At 36.5% G+C, this 18,567-nt stretch overlaps 1 protein-coding gene across 1 annotated transcript in view; it reads right to left on the bottom strand.

Moving 5' to 3' along the window:
- Positions 1–18,567, bottom strand: part of FAT4 (FAT atypical cadherin 4) — a 172,455-nt gene that overhangs the window by 90,215 nt on the left and 63,673 nt on the right. Inside the window, exon 2 of the mRNA XM_060012960.1 lies at positions 8,182–8,313. Coding sequence (XP_059868943.1) covers positions 8,182–8,313 — 132 coding nt within the window. The remainder of the gene's footprint in view (positions 1–8,181; positions 8,314–18,567) is intronic.

The raw sequence follows: 18,567 nt of genomic DNA, 5'->3' as shown, positions 1-18,567 counted from the left end.
TCAACTTCAAAAATTGCTTTTCGATTTAAATATACTCACATAAAACAAATATACTTTTTTTACCATATTAAGCTATAGCAAGGTATTTATTAAAATATACAAGCTAAGAACTCTCCAGAAGATATTAGGAAGAACATAAATTTAGGGTGTTTAGACTATAAAGCTGACATGCTGGGAAATTTCAGCAGCTGAAGTTTCCATACATCTTTTCCATCACAGGTTAAATATATTTTATCTTCGTGACCAAACACATAAGGGATGATTTCTAACAGTTGAAGGCAAAAATACTCTTTCAAAATTTACATTTAGTGGCATTTGCTATATTTGTACTGCATGCCCTAAGCTAATCTTAAAATTTAGTAACGTGAATGCCTCAAAGAACATTTTAATTTAGTAATGGAACAGCTGGGTTTAACATACTATGCACATTTATATTGTATATTCAGGTGTATATAGAGTATCTAATGTATTTATTGTAATTGTATGGTTTAACAAAAACATTCAATAAGAATTTTAGACTTCTAATCTGACCACATTCTGTACCATTTGTTCTATTTCACAAGGAATTCGATTATTCTGGTAAAACAGTCCAGGGAAAAACAGCTACACTCAATTCTGACCTACTAAAATGGAATTTGGAAAATAGGGGAAAGCCAAGATACAAAAACATTTCAAGCTATTGTACAAATGGTTTGAAATTGAGAAATGTCCTGTCTGCAAAATGACTATAATAATTAATACTCCTAAACTTATGATAATTCTTCTGAACAGAAGCAAAGGCAACAGACTATGTCGATAAACCATCTTTTTCACTTTCAAAATCAGCTGATGTGGTGCATTAGTAGTTCTAGTGAATGTCTGAAAATGTGTAGCCAAGAGTAATGATTTAATCAGGTCTTTTGAAAAGTCTATTTATTTAATATTCCAAATATGCAGTATCAGCAATGCTACAAGAAACAAATATCGTATTTCAGCTGTAGCCCAGTGGAAATAATGCTGTTTAAAAATACTCCACTCTCCTGAGGAACCACAGAGACAAAAGTAAGTGGAAGGAATTCTAAAAGTAAATAGCTATAAATTGCAAATGCATTTTATGAACTTAAGTAGTATTTTCAAAAACACATATGGTACCATGGAACAAAGCTTGAGTATCCTGGCCAATTACAAGCATAATAATTCTGTTTATCGAAGGAAACAAGAGACTGACAAAGTCACATGCTTCTGAGAGATGTGTATCTTGATCCAACACATGTTTCAAAAGATATTTAAATTACGTTCAACACGTATATGTTGCTTTCTAAAACTGATTCCTTTACCCAGGCATTACTCTTCAGTGACCTACTAGTTTCTCTAACATACTAATATTTTTATGTTCAATTTAGTAATTAAGGACAAGTGTATAAACTAAAGAATATATGGACATAATTTGCTGATTACCTACATAATCTTAGCATTTTAAAGAATTCTATTAATCTTGCAAAATCAATCTACTGGATAGTTGTGTGACAATTTAATGCTGGCCACAAAGTAAAAGCAACTCCTTGCTTTCAATATTGACTCCTACTCAAAACTAGATGAAGAAAGAAAACAGAGCCATGATTTGGTAAGAGAGAAAACATTTCAAACATATATATATATACATATTTTCAAATTTAACTAAGAGGTAAGGAGCTGACAATAGAGAAGAAGATAGAAGGTTTACCTAAAAGCATTAATATTAATTTATTATAAACCACTCAGAAAAGGAAACAGCCAATAATTCTGAATGCCATAGGAAGCCTAGGTATCCCTTATGCATGGCATAGAGCCAAAGAAATTGGTTTCTAAAGCCAGGATTGGAAACAGTCAGTAGTCATTAAAATGCTACTAAAAAATTTAAGAGAAAACATATCCAAGAAGGAAAACAACCTCAGGGGCTTAAAATTTTAAACATAAGAGTCCAAAAGCAGTTTTCCAAAAATGTCTTCCTTTTTTCTTTTTAAACATCTTTATAGGAGTATAATTGCTTTACAATGGTGTGTTAGTTTCTGCTTTATAAAATAGTGGATCAGCTCTACATATACATATATCCCCATATCTCTCTCCCTCTTGCATCTCCTTGCCACCCTCCCTATACCACCCCTCTGGGTGGTCACAAAGCACCGAGCTGATCTCCCTGTTCTATGCAGCTGCTTCCCACTAGTTATTTTACATTTGGTAGTATATATAAGTCCATGCCACTCTCTCACTTCCTCCCAGCTTACCCTTCCCCCTCCCCATGTCCTCAAGTCCATTCTCTACATCTGCATATTTATTCCTGTCCTGCCCCTAGGTTCTTCAGAACCATTTTTTTTTTCAGATTCTATATATACGTTAGCATACAGTATTTGTTTTTTTCTTTCTGACTTACTTCACTCTGTATGACAGTCTCTAGGTCCATCCACCTAACTACAAATAACTCAATTTCGTTTCCTTTTATGGCTGAGTAATATTCCATTGTATATATGTGCCACATCTTCTTTATCCATTCATCTGTCGATGGACACTTAGGTTGCTTCCATGTCCTGGCTATTGTAAATCACACTGCAATGAACATTGTGGTATATGACTCTTTTTGAACTATGGTTTTCTCAGGGAATATGCTCAATAGTGTCATTGCTGGGTTGTATGGTAGTTCTATTTTTAGTTTTTTAAGGAACCTCCATACACTTCTCCATAGTGGCTGTATCAATTTACATTCCCGCCAACAGTACAAGAGGGCTCCCTTTCCCCCATACCCTCTCCAGCATTTATTGTTTGTAGATTTTTTGATGATGGCCATTCTGACTGGTGTGAGGTGATACCTCATTGTGGTTTCGATTTGCATTTCTCTAATGATTAGTGATGTTGAGCATCCTTTCATGTGTTTGTTGGCAATCTGTATATCTTCTATGGAGAAATGTCTATTTAGGTCTTCTGCCCATTTTTGGACTGGGTTGTTCTTTTGATATTGAGCTGCATGAGGTCCTTGTAAATTTTGGAAATTAATCCTTTGTCAGTTGCTTCATTTGCAAATATTTTCTCCCATTCTGAGGTTGTCTTTTCGTTTTGTTTATGTTTCCTTTGCTGTGCAAAAGGTTTTAAGTTTTATTAGTTCCTATTTGTTTATTTTTGTATTTATTTCCATTTCTCTAGGAGGTGGGTCAAAAAGGATCTTGCTGTGACTTATGTCATAGAGTGTTCTGCCTATGTTTTCCTCTAAGAGTTTGATAGTGTCTGGCATTATATTTAGGTCTTTAATCCATTTTGAGTTTATTTTTGTATATGGTGTTAGGAAGTGTTCTAATTTCATTCTTTTCCATGCAGCTGTCTAGTTTTCCCAGCACCATTTATTGAAGAGGCTGTCTCTTCTCCATTGTATATTCTTGCCTCCTTTATCAAAGATAAGGTGACCATATGTGCGTGGGTTTATCTCTGGACTTTCTATCCTGTTCCATTGATCTATATTTCTGTTTTTGTGCCAGTACCTTACTGTCTTGATTACTTTGTCATATAGTCTGAAGTCAGGGAGCTGGATTCCTCAGTTTTCCTTTCTCAAGATTGCTTTGGCTATTTGGGGTCTTTTGTGTTTCCATGCAAATTGTGAAATATTTTGTTCTAGTTCTGTTAAAAATACCAGTGGTAGTTTGATAGGGATTGCATTGAATCTGTAGATTGCTTTGGGTAGTATAGTCATTTTCACAATGTTGATTCTTCCAAGAACACGGTATATCTCTCCACCTGTTTGTATCATCTTTCATTTCTTTCATCAGTGTCTTATAATTTTCTTATAATCTCTGGGAGAGCTTTCACCATTTGATATTACATGGAGCCGGGAGGTCTCTGGTGGACCAATGTCCTGAACTCGGCTCTCCCACCTCAGAGACACAGTCCTGACACCCAGCCAGAGCAGCAAGACCCTGTTAGTCACACGGCTCAGAAGAAAAGGGAGAAAAAAAGAAAGAGAGAAAGAAAAAATAAAATAAAGTTATTAAAATAAAAAATAATTATTAAAAATAAAAATAATTTAAAAAAACAAAGAAAGAAAAAGGAGAGCAACCAAACCAAAAAACAAATCCACCAATGATAACAAGCGCTAAAAACTATACTAAAACAAACAAAAAGCAACGACAACAACAAAGAAATAGACAGAACCCTAGGACAAATGGTAAAAGCAAAGCTATACAGTCAAAATTACACAAAGAAGCATACACATACACACAAAAAGAGAAAAGGGAAAAATATATATATATCGTTGCTCCCAAAGTCCACCTCCTCAATTTGGGATGATTCGTTGTCTGTTCAGGTATTCCACAGATGCAGGGTACATCAAGTTGACTGTGGAGATTTACTCCGCTGCTCCTGAGCTGCTGAGAGGGATTTCCCTTTCTCTTCTTTGTTCGCACAGGTCCCAGGGTTCAGCTTTGGATTTGGCCCCGCCTCTGCGTGTAGGTCGCCTGAAGGCATCTCTTCCCGCCCAGACAGGACCAGGTTAAAGGAGCCGCTGATTGGGGGGCTCTGGCTCACTCAGGCCTGGGGGAGGAAGGGGCACGGAGTGCGGGGCGAGCCTGCGGCAGCAGACGCCAGCATAACGTTGCACCAGCCTGAGGTGTGCCGTGCGTTCTCCCAGGGAAGTTGTCCCTGGATCACGGGACCCTGGCAGTAGCAGGCTACACAGGCTCCCGGGAGGGGAGGTGTGGAATGTGACCTGTGCTCGCACACAGGTTTCTTGGTGGCGGCAGCAGCAGCCATAGTGTTTCATGCCTGCCTCTGGGGTCCGCGCTGGTAGCCGCAGCTCGAACTCTTCTCTGGAGCTTGTTTACAATGGTCTTTTGCCTCTTCGGCAGCTGCAGACTTTTCCCCGGACTCCGTCCTGGCCAACTGTGCAGCACTAGCCCCCTTCAGGCTGTGTTCACGCCGCCAGACCTCTCCGGGCGCTCCGACCGAAGCCGGAGCCTCAGCTCTCAGGCCCGCCCGCCCCTCGCGTGAGCAGACAAGCCTCTCGGGCTGGTGAGTGCTGGTTGGCAACGATCCTCTGTGCGGGAATCTCTCCTCTTTGCCCTCCGCACCCCTGTGGCTGCGCTCTCCTCTGCGGCTCCGAAGCTTCCCCCCTCCGCCACCCGCAGTCTCCGCCCACGAAGGTGCTCCTAGTGTTTGGAAACCTTTCCTCCTTCACAGTTCCCTCCCACTGGTGCAGGTCCCATCCCTATTCTTTTGTCTCTGTTTATTCTTTTTTCTTTTGCCCTCTCCAGGTACGTAGGACGTTTCTTGCCTTTTGGGAAGTCTGAGGTCTTCTGCCAGCGTTCAGTAGGTGTTCTGTAGGAGTTGTTCCACATGTAGATGTATTTCTGATGTTTTTGTGGGGAGGAAGGTGATCTCCACATCTTACTCCTCCACCATCTTGAAGGTCTCCTCCCCTTCTTTTCTTTAAAGTTGCAGGTGAAACTATTTCCTCCCTTCCATCCTCTGCTGCCTTTTCCTCCTTCCACCCCACCTCTCCTTGCCCCCGCATACAGGTCCTATTACAAAATACTCAGTGTTGATTTTTATGCCTTCAAGTGCAGTCACATCCTGCACAAATTGTCAACATCCCTACCGCCCCCTGAATGGCAAACAATTCTTTCTTTTCCCTAGTTATTCCTGCTTTATAACTTTACCCGTTTCTGCCCCTGTAACTCCCCACCCTTTCTCACCTCAAATGCACTTCTTGCATATCCTCGCTATCATCACCTTACATTTAGTAATTAAAAAAAAAAGAAAAACTGGAACATCTCAGGATAACACCAGCATGGTTACTTACATTTTTTTAACTTAAAAAACAAAACTCAATAGAAATAAAACAAGTACACTAAAACCGTTTTGACGTAAATACCTAGAGACATAAGGACTTTCCCAGCCTTCTTCAAATTTCATCATAAATATAAACACATCTCAAAAGATGAACTTGAAGACAATGCAAGTGTGTGTGGGCATACACACACACAGAAAAGTTAAAGAGAGAAAAATAAACACACAGGTAGCACTGCATTTGTATTAACCCTTCTCTGTCATATCGTGAAAAGAAAAAGTAGAGGGGAAAATAAAATTATAACAGTATCAACGTAATAGTATTAAAAGGGTTGAATGTTGGCATCTCTTTCAAACAATCAGTTCTTAAGAGACTAGTGTATCCCATCGGAATATATATATATTATAATTAACATATTATTGCTTCCTGCCTTGGATAAATCACTTGAAATAAATGAGGTTTATTTGTTCTGTTTCTACAGAGAGTATAGCTAACAGAGCAGTTGTTACAATTACAATTATTTGATGTATCGATTGCGTAGGTTTATAGCAATTGCATGAGCTTCTTTTCTGTTGTTGACTTTTAGTTATTTTGCTAAATAAGAGATAATGAAGTTTTATGAATTGAGCTATCCAAATATATATTATCAATAATGAGCTTTAAGGAAATGCAGTATTTACTAAATTATAGGTGATGATATTTCATATCTATCAATAATAATAGAAATATTCTGCACACAACTCTTAATAGTAGCTGGAGTTGGGAATAAACTTTTCTCTATATAAAATTGAGTAGAAGGTACTAAACTTGAAACACCAAATCTTTTTCAGTAGAAAACTACAATTACCTGAACGCCCTTGCTTTATTTTGTTTCCTTTTTCTTGGGAAAAAGAAATTTGGCAAAATGTATAAATGACTAAGTCATTATATTTCTGTACTGGCTGTTAAATATTAGTCTGCTATTGAATTATTTACATTTTTTTTGTTGTTGTTTTTTGTTTTTTGTTTTGCGGTACACGGGCCTCTCACTGTTGTGGCCTCTCCCGGAGCACAGGCTCCGGACGCACAGGCTCAGCGGCCATGGCTCACGGGCCCAGCCGCTCCACGGCATGTGGGATCTTCCCGGACCGGGGCACAAACCCGTGTCCCCTGCATCGGCAGGCGGATTCTCAACCACTGCACCACCAGGGAAGCCCTTTTTTTTTTTTTTTAATTTTATTTTACTGAAGTATAGTTGATTTACAATGTTGTGTTAATTTCTGCTGCACAGCAAAGTGATTCAATTATACATATATTTATATATTCGTTTTCTTTTGTTTGTTTTTGCGGTATGCGGGCCTCTCACTGTTGTGGCCTCTCCCGTTGTGGAGCACAGGCTCCAGACACGCAGGCTCAGCAGCCATGGCTCACAGGCCCAGCCGCTCTGCAGCATGTGGGATCTTCCCGGACCGGGGCTCGAACCCGTTATTTACCTTTTTAAAGTCAAATAAATAAGCCAAAAATCAAGTTTTCCGATACTTCTGGATTTTAACTTAAGGTAAGGAACTTAAATTATCTGACCTGTTTGGGGCTTAGCTTAAAGAGAAAGAGGATACTAGTGTAGGGGAACGTTATTCCTCTTTCCAAAACTCTAGAACATTCATTTAACCCTTTACCTAGCAAGAAGGAGAAAACAAGTGATACTATTTTTTTAATGGGAAAAATGTAAATTACAAATTATATAAGCTGCCATGCCATTTGGAGCATTAGCTAAACTTAAAATATAAATACAGAAGGTGGAAATCTAGATTGTGCCCCCAAATTTCAATTTACCACTAGGAAAGAAATTTCTGTTTATTAATGGAATTGAAAACTCATTAGCTACCTAGATAATTTCCTTAAAATATATAAGGCTATAATTAAATTATATATATATATGTATATGTATAATTAAATTATATATATGTATAAATGCAAATTAAATGAAAAGTTGCAAGGTAGCCTTAATATTTTTTTAATTTTAAATAATTTGCTTTTTTCAATTACAAGTAAAAAATAAATTCTTAGCTATATATGTTATAAGATAGCAAATGGGAGTGATACTAGAATTAAAAAATAAGATATTTCTGTAGGAGTTTTTTACTATTTGAGAAATTAAAATAATTTGGCTAAGAAATCCAAAATGTAGCCAGCAATGAACTGAGTTGTTAATTGCTGATCAAAGGAAAATCATGACTAGACAGTCTTTATTTTAGCATTCCTATATCATATTTCAAGAATTACTTAATTTCTTTGGAAAAGAGCACACAACGCTTTACCTTAGTTATTAGGAAATAAATGTTGTCAACATACAATAGAAATTTGATGGATCACTGGAATACTAGGTTTCAAAAATTCAGAGAGGGTGTCTGAACTACCTCGTCAGCATCCATGGCTGTTAGTTGCATAATCTTAGAGCCATCTCCAGTGTTCTCCTCTACTGTGAGATCCAGCATGTCGGTTGGGAACACTGGCGGATTGTCATTGATATCCTGAAGTGTTATTTCTACCTACAAGGAGAGAAAGAAACAATGTATGAATATTGCATATGTCTGCAAGATACCAATTAAATTGTATACCAAGAGTCTATTCAAATAGTCCTTCCAAAAAGAATCAGAACCTTCATATATGACATCAAAAACAGAAAATACCCTAGAGAAAGTTGTGAAATATTTATAGAAAAATATAAAAGCCAAATAAAGATCATTTGATCATTTGTTGATCGTAACTGACTTTAAATGATCAACTTGGAGTTTATAATAGAATAGGTCCACGATCAACTGTCATTTTAATCCCCAGATTTGTGCACCAGTGAAGAATTGTTGAGACTTAGGACTGTCTTTCAACCATTAAATGTTGCCTGACACACAGATGAGGTTGTATAAAATTTCTTCCTGAAATGTTTACATATTGGCAACCAACGTCCAAAGGAAATAAAGAAGTTCACATTTTGTTTTAAGAAACACTCAGCATTTTTCCCTTTAAAGTCAACTCTCAATCTTTAGGGGAAGAAAACTACACACATCTTTTCTTTCTATTTCCACTCCTTTCAACACATCTTAATGTGACTAAAGCTAAACAATCATTCCATTCAGATGCAGCATTCATATATATTGCAAATATTAACAGCTTTGTTTGAAAGATCCTTGTCAGAGCTATTTGTTTCCCTACCTAAGAAAAATTGTTTAGAAATAACAATTTGTGAAGTTTAAATAATAACTTCAAACCATGTGTTTTCTCTTTCCAGCTAGGTGCTAAAAGCTGAATATCTGATAAGAAAAGGGGAGACAGCTGCTAATAAAACTGAAAGCTTCCCCAGTTGGGTCACAAAATCAAGTCATGGAGAAAAATCCATCCATCCATTTAGCTCAGATATAACCAGGACATTTTTCTCCTAGGATGAAATGTCATCTTTTATAGTTACACTGTAAAAACTCCATCAGATCCAAGAGTGATGAGTATGAATATTAGGAGAGAGCAAAAGAATTCTGGTTTCTTCTTTTCCAGGAAGAGAGGAGGGCGGGCTTGGGTGGAGGGAGAAGTAATAGGTAGGATTGTCATTATTCTCTGGCAAGGAATGAGTGGGACATATAGGAAAGCTAGGCAAGTAAACGGATGAGCAATTGATAAAAAAGAAAAACCCAGAAAACAATGTACAAAATTCAGTACTAAATAATTATTATAGTTCCACCATTTAACAGGACAGTTTTGATCATAGCTAGTGGCTCAAATTAGTCTAGGAAGTGGTTAAGACAGCCTCAGTAGTTAGAAATCTGCCACTTCTTTTTTGGCTGACATCATTCTCTACACCACTTCCTTTAGAAAAGATCCACAATGGCTAAAACTGCAGTCTATAAGGAGCATTTCCAACTTCCTTGCAAGGTTGTAAACAACATGAGTTTTCGAATTAGAAAGACCGGAGTTCAGATTCTGTCTCTGCAACTTATTAACTGGGGAAACTCGAGCACTTAATTTCTCTGAGCCTCAGTCTCCTTATCTTAAAATTAGGATAATAACATTTATCTTGGAGCATTTTATGAAGACTAAACCTTGATGATGCTGGCAAAATGACTAGCACAGAGGGAAGCGTTCAACAAAAAGTAGATCTTGGTTTTCAAACTACCAGGACAGAACTAGGTGTTCCTCAGAACCAGAGAAAGACTGCATATGTGACATGCATATATGAGTGTGTGTTTATGTAAGTATATGTTCATATCTGTGGGGGGAAGGAAGAACACTAAATTGAGGGTAAAGAGAATCCAGACTGGCACCAATTAAACATGACATCAAAGATACATCAGGACCTGTACCACACACTAGAAGCATGTTGGGTATAATAGAAAGATTCTTCATTATGAGTGCATGAACTGAACAAGACCCTTCTATATTTTAATAGTTATAACTAACATGCACATGGCAAACACTGTTTTAAGTTATATATATGTGTACACACGTATATACATGCATCCACACACACACATATATACATATAAAATCCTCAAAAGAGCCCTATGAGGCAGGTACTATTATCTTCCATTAGAGAAATGAGTTAACCAAAGGTACATAGGTTAAGATCTAGTAAGTCAGTGTTTTCTTCACTACAATGCAAACCTGTCTTTCTCTCTCTCCACACATACCTCCCTTGCTTGTGTGTGTGTGTTCAATAAATGAATCATATCTGAAAAGTATGTCACAGCTATATAAATATAGTTTTACAAATGTGCATATTATTCCTGTCTGGAATTTGGAACACTTACATATGAACTAACTAGCCATATAATCTTGGGTCAGCCTATAAATCTTTGTCAGAATTAAAAAAAAAATGAACTAGGTGATTCCTAGATATAGCTCTAAAAGTCTGTGATCATGTATTCTCTATGAAATGTTGGCCAACTCCATCACTTCAGGTACAGAAAAGTATTTCCTTTTTTATTAGCAAGAATAAATTTAGTTAAATATTAATGAGTTCAAAACTAAACATTTCTGAATGTATCTAGAATCAGCCAGTTATAGGCACAGATCTAGAACATCTCATCATTGGATCTGATATATGCAAAGGTTATATTTTTGGTTAAGGATACAACAGGTCATCCATTTAATAAGCCAGACTATGCTTTTTCCAAATCAGTGTCAGCTTGCCAATCAAAAAGTTGAAACTCTGTATTCCTTTCTAAAGAAAAATCTGGATATTTTCTCTAACTGTCCAGTCTCTCTTCTCCACTTCACACTTCCCCAAGTATTCCTGAAAAGCTTTCAGCATGACTCCTCTAGATTCCCTCAATTGCCTGGAGTACGAATTACCTAGGAGAGGAGATTTGAACTTATTGGCGTAAGTAGGTGTCATCCTGCAATCCCTTCACTTCTGACTCGGTGTGCCATGTTTCTACTACCAAGAATTCCAAGATCATGGACCCTGTTTACCTATGAGGTGGTCACTGATTCCAATATTTATCCATGTAATATTTTAGGATCTATCACATAAAGGGTATATGTTAGTCATTAAAAATACAGATGAGGGCTTCCCTGGTGGCGCAGTGGTTGGAAGTCCGCCTGCCGATGCAGGGGACACGGGTTCGTGCCCTGTCCGGAAAGATCCCACATACCGCGGAGTGGCTGGGCCCGTGAGCCATGGCCGCTGAGCCTGCGCGTCCGGAGCCTGTGCTCCGCAACGGGGGAGGCCACAACAGTGAGAGGCCCGCGTACCGCAAAAAAAACAACAAAAAAAAAGATGAAAATAAGACAGGCCACCGTCCCTTGCAGGGAAGAAATGAAGTTTGATCATGGAAATATGTGCAAATAGAAACATTTACAACTACCTCCAGGAAAACATATTGTTGACATCTTGATTCCAAGAAGTTAGTTCCCCACACCATGGATAATTCTTTGAACTGCCCTGCATCTTGTCCTTGGCAGTTATCATCTCTCTTGATGAGTCCTGATCCTAACATGCACTTGGCTCACTCTCTTGGATCTGCCACCAACCTGAGAGTCTTTTTCCATTACTACCCCCTCTTTGGACTAAGATTTGGTATGATTTGTTTTGAAATATTATCATATAAAACACAGGAGTCAAACATTAAAAGTTTAGAGAAGATATCTGGAAATAAGAATTAAGACATTATAATTTTTAAAGAGTCCTTTCTTTCTGTACAAATTAGATAACTTTAAATAATACAGATAATGGCTATTAGTGGTTTATTTTAAAATTCTGAGATTTAAAAACTGTCTAAGATATAATTCCTAAACTAAAAAAAGTATATGTTGGTAAATACATTCCATTCTTTTAAAAGACACACCAAAAACTACAGCATAGGGCTTCCCTGGTGGCGCAGTGGTTGAGAATCCGCCTGCCGATGCAGGGGACACGGGTTCGTGCCCCGGTCCGGGAGGATCCCACGTGCCGCGGAGCGGCTGGGCCCGTTAGCCATGGCCGCTGGGGCTGCGCGTCTGGAGCCTGCTGCTCCGCGGCGGGGGAGGCCGCGGCAGTGAGAGGCCCGCGTACCGCAAAAAAAAAAAAAAAAAAAAAAAAAAAAAACTACAGGATACCTAAGCTTTTAGTGTCAGCATTGCCCCTTTAGTGTTTTACATCTGTTTTTATATTTGTTTGGATCTGAAATAAGCAAAATAATTGCATTTAAATATTATTTTGTAAAAACTATCATATTTAAAAATATTTTTTTTATTTTTTAGGCCAAGCTGTGAACATGTGGGGTCTTAGTTCCCCGACCAGGGATCAAACCCATGACCTCTGCATTGGAAGCACAGAGTCTTAACCACTGGACCGCCAGGGAAGTCTGAAAAATATCACATTTTGAACTCAGAAGCTTCCCTTCACAAGTGGCTGTATTTTAAATGAAAACAAAACAAATACAAACTGCCAGTAGCTTCCATCACTTAAGTCTGGGGACATTTTAAGGTATCAATTCTGTAAGTTGGTGAAAATTGACCCTCAAAGATGAAAGAAACATTACACCATTAAGATAAGGTACTTGCATATTTTATGCCTGCCTATCAAATGTTGACCTTTGTGCTTAGATATTTGACCCTTAAGGAACATATGTGGTTTCATCTGCTACAATTACAAAGGCAGTTGGTAGCTTTGTGGTTGACTTATTCATAGCAAAAACATCAGCTACAGCTAACGGCTGAACCATAGGTATTGTCTACGGCCATCACTCCATTACCATTTAGGTACCTTCAGAATGACTTTCTAAGCTGAGACACCTGATCCCTAGACAGTGAAACCTTGGTAAATGATGATATTAAAAGACAAAAATATGACCGAGATTAAGGCGCTAAGGCTAATGATCAATTCATTAAAAATTGGTTTGCCTTTTGGTAGTTTTGTAAAGGTAAAAGTTAATTAAAAATATGGCTTTAAATATTGTCACCAAACTTATTTATGCTGAAGGAATAGAATCCTTGATATTCTACTTGCTGAATAGCCAAATGGATATTTAAAAACTAAAACTCTTACTGTGCAAATAGTTACCATGAAATGAGTACAATGCTTTTCTCTTTAAAAATTTTTTCCTATTATATGCAATTTATCATTTTATTCTGCACTGCATCAGGAATGATGTTATATCTTGGGGATTTACTTTTAATTTCTTAAGTCAATAAATCAGAATACAGATACATAATAAATGAGCAATTGCTATTATTATTAGTTAGCAATAGCAATGATCAAATCATTACATATGTGTAAATATAAAATATGGTATTTCACTAAATTAAGTTGATATTACAGAAGTAATACACTATATTCAAGGCTAAGGAATTGACTAAAATATCAAGGTCCATTATGAGCTCATTCTCCAGTTAATAAACTGATAATTGCATTGTGATCACTATCTCAACCACAATTAAAAACATATTCTTAAATACACAATCTCTCTGCAAACTAAATAAAGTGGTTCTTAGTGAATCAGGATGAAAAATGCCCCAAAACATATTTTTAATTCACAGTCTTCCTGCAACCTACATAACATGTTCTGGAAAACAATCTTTTTTTTTTCTTTTGAAAGACTGTAAAATTTATAATACAACAAAGGTTTAGGAATCCATTTATTTGCAAGAAGAAATATTAAAATTCTTAGAAGGAATTTAGATATCATCAAGTTCATCTCCTAATCAAAAGCAAAGCATTGAAATGTCAAGTGATTTATCTAAGAAAAACTATTGTCAGCCTCTTAACTCTAGTCCACTGATTTTTGCAGAGATCTGTGGAAAGAACCAGGCTAGGGAGCAAGCAGCATAATATACCTTAGACCACTGTCTCTAATCTTTGCACGAAGACAGAGATCATTCAAACAAAATATGCATTTGATGTGTACAGGAAAATAATATTTGTAGAAATTAATGTTTGATTATCTACCCTACAAATACTACTTTATCCACCTTCTTGCTCATTTTTAAATTCCTTTATATATATTTACATTAAGGGAAAATAATCTGTGAAGGTTTGCCTTACTGATGTCACTGGAAGACTATTAAACATTCAGCAAAAAGGTGGTAGATATACATTACAAGTAAAGAAACTATAGCTAAATTCTCTGTAGATATCAGTAAAAGTTACTGCTTTTAAAATGTCTACAAAGAAGCTATTTCTTTTTCTCAAAAGATGCAGTAATACTCATTTTCAGAAATGACTAAAGTCTAAATGGTTGGTGGGACAGACATAAAGTACATAAACTATAAAAGAGTAAAAGAAGACATATCACAGCACATAGTGCTTGATTAGTTGCTTTTTTTAGTGCCAAACATAATTATTTACATTACTGCCTTTTTATTTTTGTGAAACTGACACTCCAAGTTTCTCAAATACTACTATTACCACATAAATTGTGACAAAGCATTGCACCAAAAATAATGCTTAGGGTTCACATGTGTTACCTCCAAAGATATTGTGATAATGCCACCAGATTGTATTTAAACACTCCTTTTTAATTAATAATTCTGCCAAAAATATTTATTTCAAGGGAAGTATTTTTTGCTCTGATTTCTTTAACACATTTATATATTATAGAAATCGGTCGTTGTAAAGGTTAACAGATCATTTATACTGCTCAAATTTGTAACTTCTAGAATTTTGAGGGCAAAAATTGTCTTGTTCATTTTTGCATTCTCACTTATCCATCTCTAGCATGTAACTTTCTCTCCAGAGATATTTGTTTTAAAAGCAAACCCAGGTTATTTTTACATTTTTATTAGAGTCACATGTTCAGCAAATTTAATAAATTAGATATGTTATTGGTATATAAGGAATGTATTCATCAAATTTGCCCTATATGACAATAATATTTAGAACCAATCCAATTCCATTGATTTCCTAGTTCTTGTGTGTCCATGATGCCATCATGCATAATTTTTATGATATGACATTATACTTGATGATAATTCAATAACCTTATACTCAGAAGAATGATTTAAAAGAGCTTCAGGAAAAACATCTTGTATATAAACATATACAATAACAACTCAGGAAATCTCCCAGTTGGGAGATTGGAATATAAGATCCTATGAAATGCCCATCACTGCTTCAGAAACAACTACACTAAACGCCACAAAAGTCATGAATAAACCTGAAAAAATAACTGAGGTCATTCAAATGTGTATTACCCTTAATAGGTCATTATGATGTCACTCCAATAACACTTTGCTAAACGATGCCCTAGTTTATACTGTGTAGGTGCTACTGAAATTCAGTGAGGATAAAGTCTAATCTTACACTCAAAACAATTTTTATTTCATCAGCGTGAAACAAAATGCTGAAATCTAGCATTTAATTTTCTGTATGGAGGTTCAAGTGAGAAGTTGAAGTTGAAAGCAAAGTAACCAAACTGAAATCCACACCAGGATCTGTACAACTATCAAGGCTGAGCTGTCACTTCCTTTGACTCTGAAAAGGAAAACTCCACCTTTCCTGTCTGAGATGAGGCTGTGTGTGAAGTATGAGTCTGCCTGCAATGCAGTGAGTGGCTTTGTGCTGGGGGACATCAGGGTGGTGTGTGCAAAGAAACATTCTATGACTTGACATTAAACTTGGGAATCGAGAGCAACATTCATTAAACAAAGACATCAAGATAGAAATATCAAAACCATGGCTCAAGTAAATAATCAAATTTATATTTTAAATGTTTGTTGATAACTTCCCATTCCCTCTCTTCAAATGAAGCCAAATACTATGTGATTCACCCAATTCAGTGGGATTGACACATTTTGCATGCTATGTTGGCTTCCAATAACAAGGCTTTATTTAGTAAATTTGTGTCAAAGCCTATATTGAGAATACATAGCAGAAGGTCTAATTACATTTCTGCAGAAAGTTTGACATTCTATATTAGCCTTTTGGTAGAAGAACTAACCAAATAATTTCATTTGGTAGGTCATATATCTTACCCCTTTTTAAAATTTCAAGTATGAGGTTAAGTTCAGTCATTAGGAACAAGAAAATTCAACACCTACTTGTACTATCATTTATGGGTTTAAACTCCAAGTACTTCCATCTCTTAACAACAAGAATAAAGAGCTGTATTGCCATGAAGGGATGGTGCCAGGGTTTGCATATTTCCTTTAATTTTGTTCTTCATTTCTTTCCCTATTTTGGGTGACCACTGGGAATTCTGCTGCCATAAGTCTGGGTGAAGTGTTTCACTACATCCAGAACACTTCATCATGTTGCAGAGCCAAAATCTATTATGGTTTGCAAGTGACTCATACTTTAGTTATGAGAGAGCCCTAGCAGAGAACAGTTTACATCTAAAAGTTCCTAAATGTCAGGAATGTCTTGTTTGGACTGCATAGGTGTGTAAGGTCCAATCATACTCTGTGAACAATGCTTTGAGGTATTTATTTATTTATGATGTATAACCAACTTTATTCACAAGAGTCTGTGGTAGCTGTAATCATAGTGTACTGTCTCATCTTGATGGTATTTCTGAACTTTTGAAACTGAAATCTTGAAGAAAATGGGGAAAATCAAACTATGGAGAAATGACCTATGATCCCATACAATGGAAGACCAGTAGGGGTTAGATGTGACCTATTAGAGAAAATTAATAGCACCACTACTGCACGTATACATGAACTGGAAATTCTTGAGAACACAGGTCTGTTGCAGGCCCCAACTTTACTGAAGCTTCAGGGATCATCAGAAAGGAAATCTTTGCATTTAGGTACAGTGTTTCTTCAGAATGACAAGAAAATAGAAAAATCATGTATTTCACAGAAATTTAGCACTAAAATATTACCTTATATACTAAACATTATTTTACTATTTGTTTTTTTTTGTTTTGTTTTTGTTTTTGTTTTTTGCGGTACGCGGGCCTCTCACTGTTGTGGCCTCTCCCGTTGCGGAGCACAGGCTCCAGATGTGCAGGCTCAGCAGCCAAGGCTCACGGTTCTAGCCACTCCGTGGCATGTGGGATCTTTCCAGACGGGGCACGAACCTGTGTCCCCTGCATCGGCAGGCGGACTCTCAACCACTGCGCCACCAGGGAAGCCCATATTTTACTATGTTTTTAAAGAGAAAACACTTTAATAAGAGAAACATGATATAATGATAATATCTGATGAAGCAACATTTAATTTGGGAATTAGAATACTCCTCTTTTTGGAATTTTAGGCTAACAAATACTTTGTCATTTCAAACTTTATACCTGAAATTTAAATCAAGTTTTGTGTATATTTAGATATCTGTGCATTTATTTCACATAAGTTTGTACTTTTTCCCTTGCAACTATTCTGGAATAAGAGGAAAGAATGAAGCATATACATTTTAGATTCCTTTCAGCATCATTTTTAAAAGCAAAGTAAAAATGACTGTCATGAGTTTTAAAATAGAACATATTTTACATATAAGCTACATGTATGTAACTGTGACCAATTATATTTCTCAAATAAAAGCAATTGCATTAATCTCTCACCACTAAAACTCTTCTAGCAGTCAGCAGCATATGTTCCCGGGATTTCGATGCATTTCTTACCAGGAAAGAAGTATGTATGAGTCACAGGCAGGCTTGGACAGTAGCCAGAAATGACAAGAATGGCTAGAAGTGCGGACAAGACACAGTTAACTCCATTCCTGAAATAAAATGCTTTCCATAACTCACCAAATGTGTGGTGACATAATAAAAAGCTAGGTTTGTTGTGCTTTCAATATTGTTCAAATTAGAACCAAATAAGGATTTCTTTTAAGGCAAAGGCAATCATGTGTAACCACTTCAACTTTTCCTGAAATCAATACTGCATAATTTCTGCATTTTAACAGATTCTTAAGGACGCCTAAAAGTAAATGCAGAATAAAGGATCAAGTTAAAATATCTGTGGTTGCATATGAAACTTTATGGAAATTTTTATACTATTCTTCAAAACAAACACCCTGCAAAAGCATCCTGGAGTACACTTTTCAACAGTTGTTCATCTGAATGTGGTAAACACACATCAAAAGGAAAATGTAGTATAAGAAAAACAAATAAAAATATTCCACCAAATTGTTCTTCACTTTTTTTTTTGACTTAATAGATCCTGGATTTTTTTAAAAGAAAAGGCTTCTATTAAGACTGCTGAAAAATAGAAAAGCAGTTTGATTTATATTAAAGATACAAGCTGTGGTAGATTGAATTATTGATCCCAATTCTTCACCCATCCCTATAAGCAACTTCACAGTCCCTCCCACCTTTAGGTGGAGTTTCTCTCTCTGCCTCTTGACTTTGGGCTCATCCATGATACTGTTTCAGTCAATGGATATTTACAAATATGAC

This window comes from Delphinus delphis, chromosome 5 (assembly GCF_949987515.2).
Source record: "Delphinus delphis chromosome 5, mDelDel1.2, whole genome shotgun sequence".
Taxonomy (NCBI): domain Eukaryota; kingdom Metazoa; phylum Chordata; class Mammalia; order Artiodactyla; family Delphinidae; genus Delphinus; species Delphinus delphis.
This window is presented reverse-complemented; position numbering and strand designations above follow the sequence as displayed.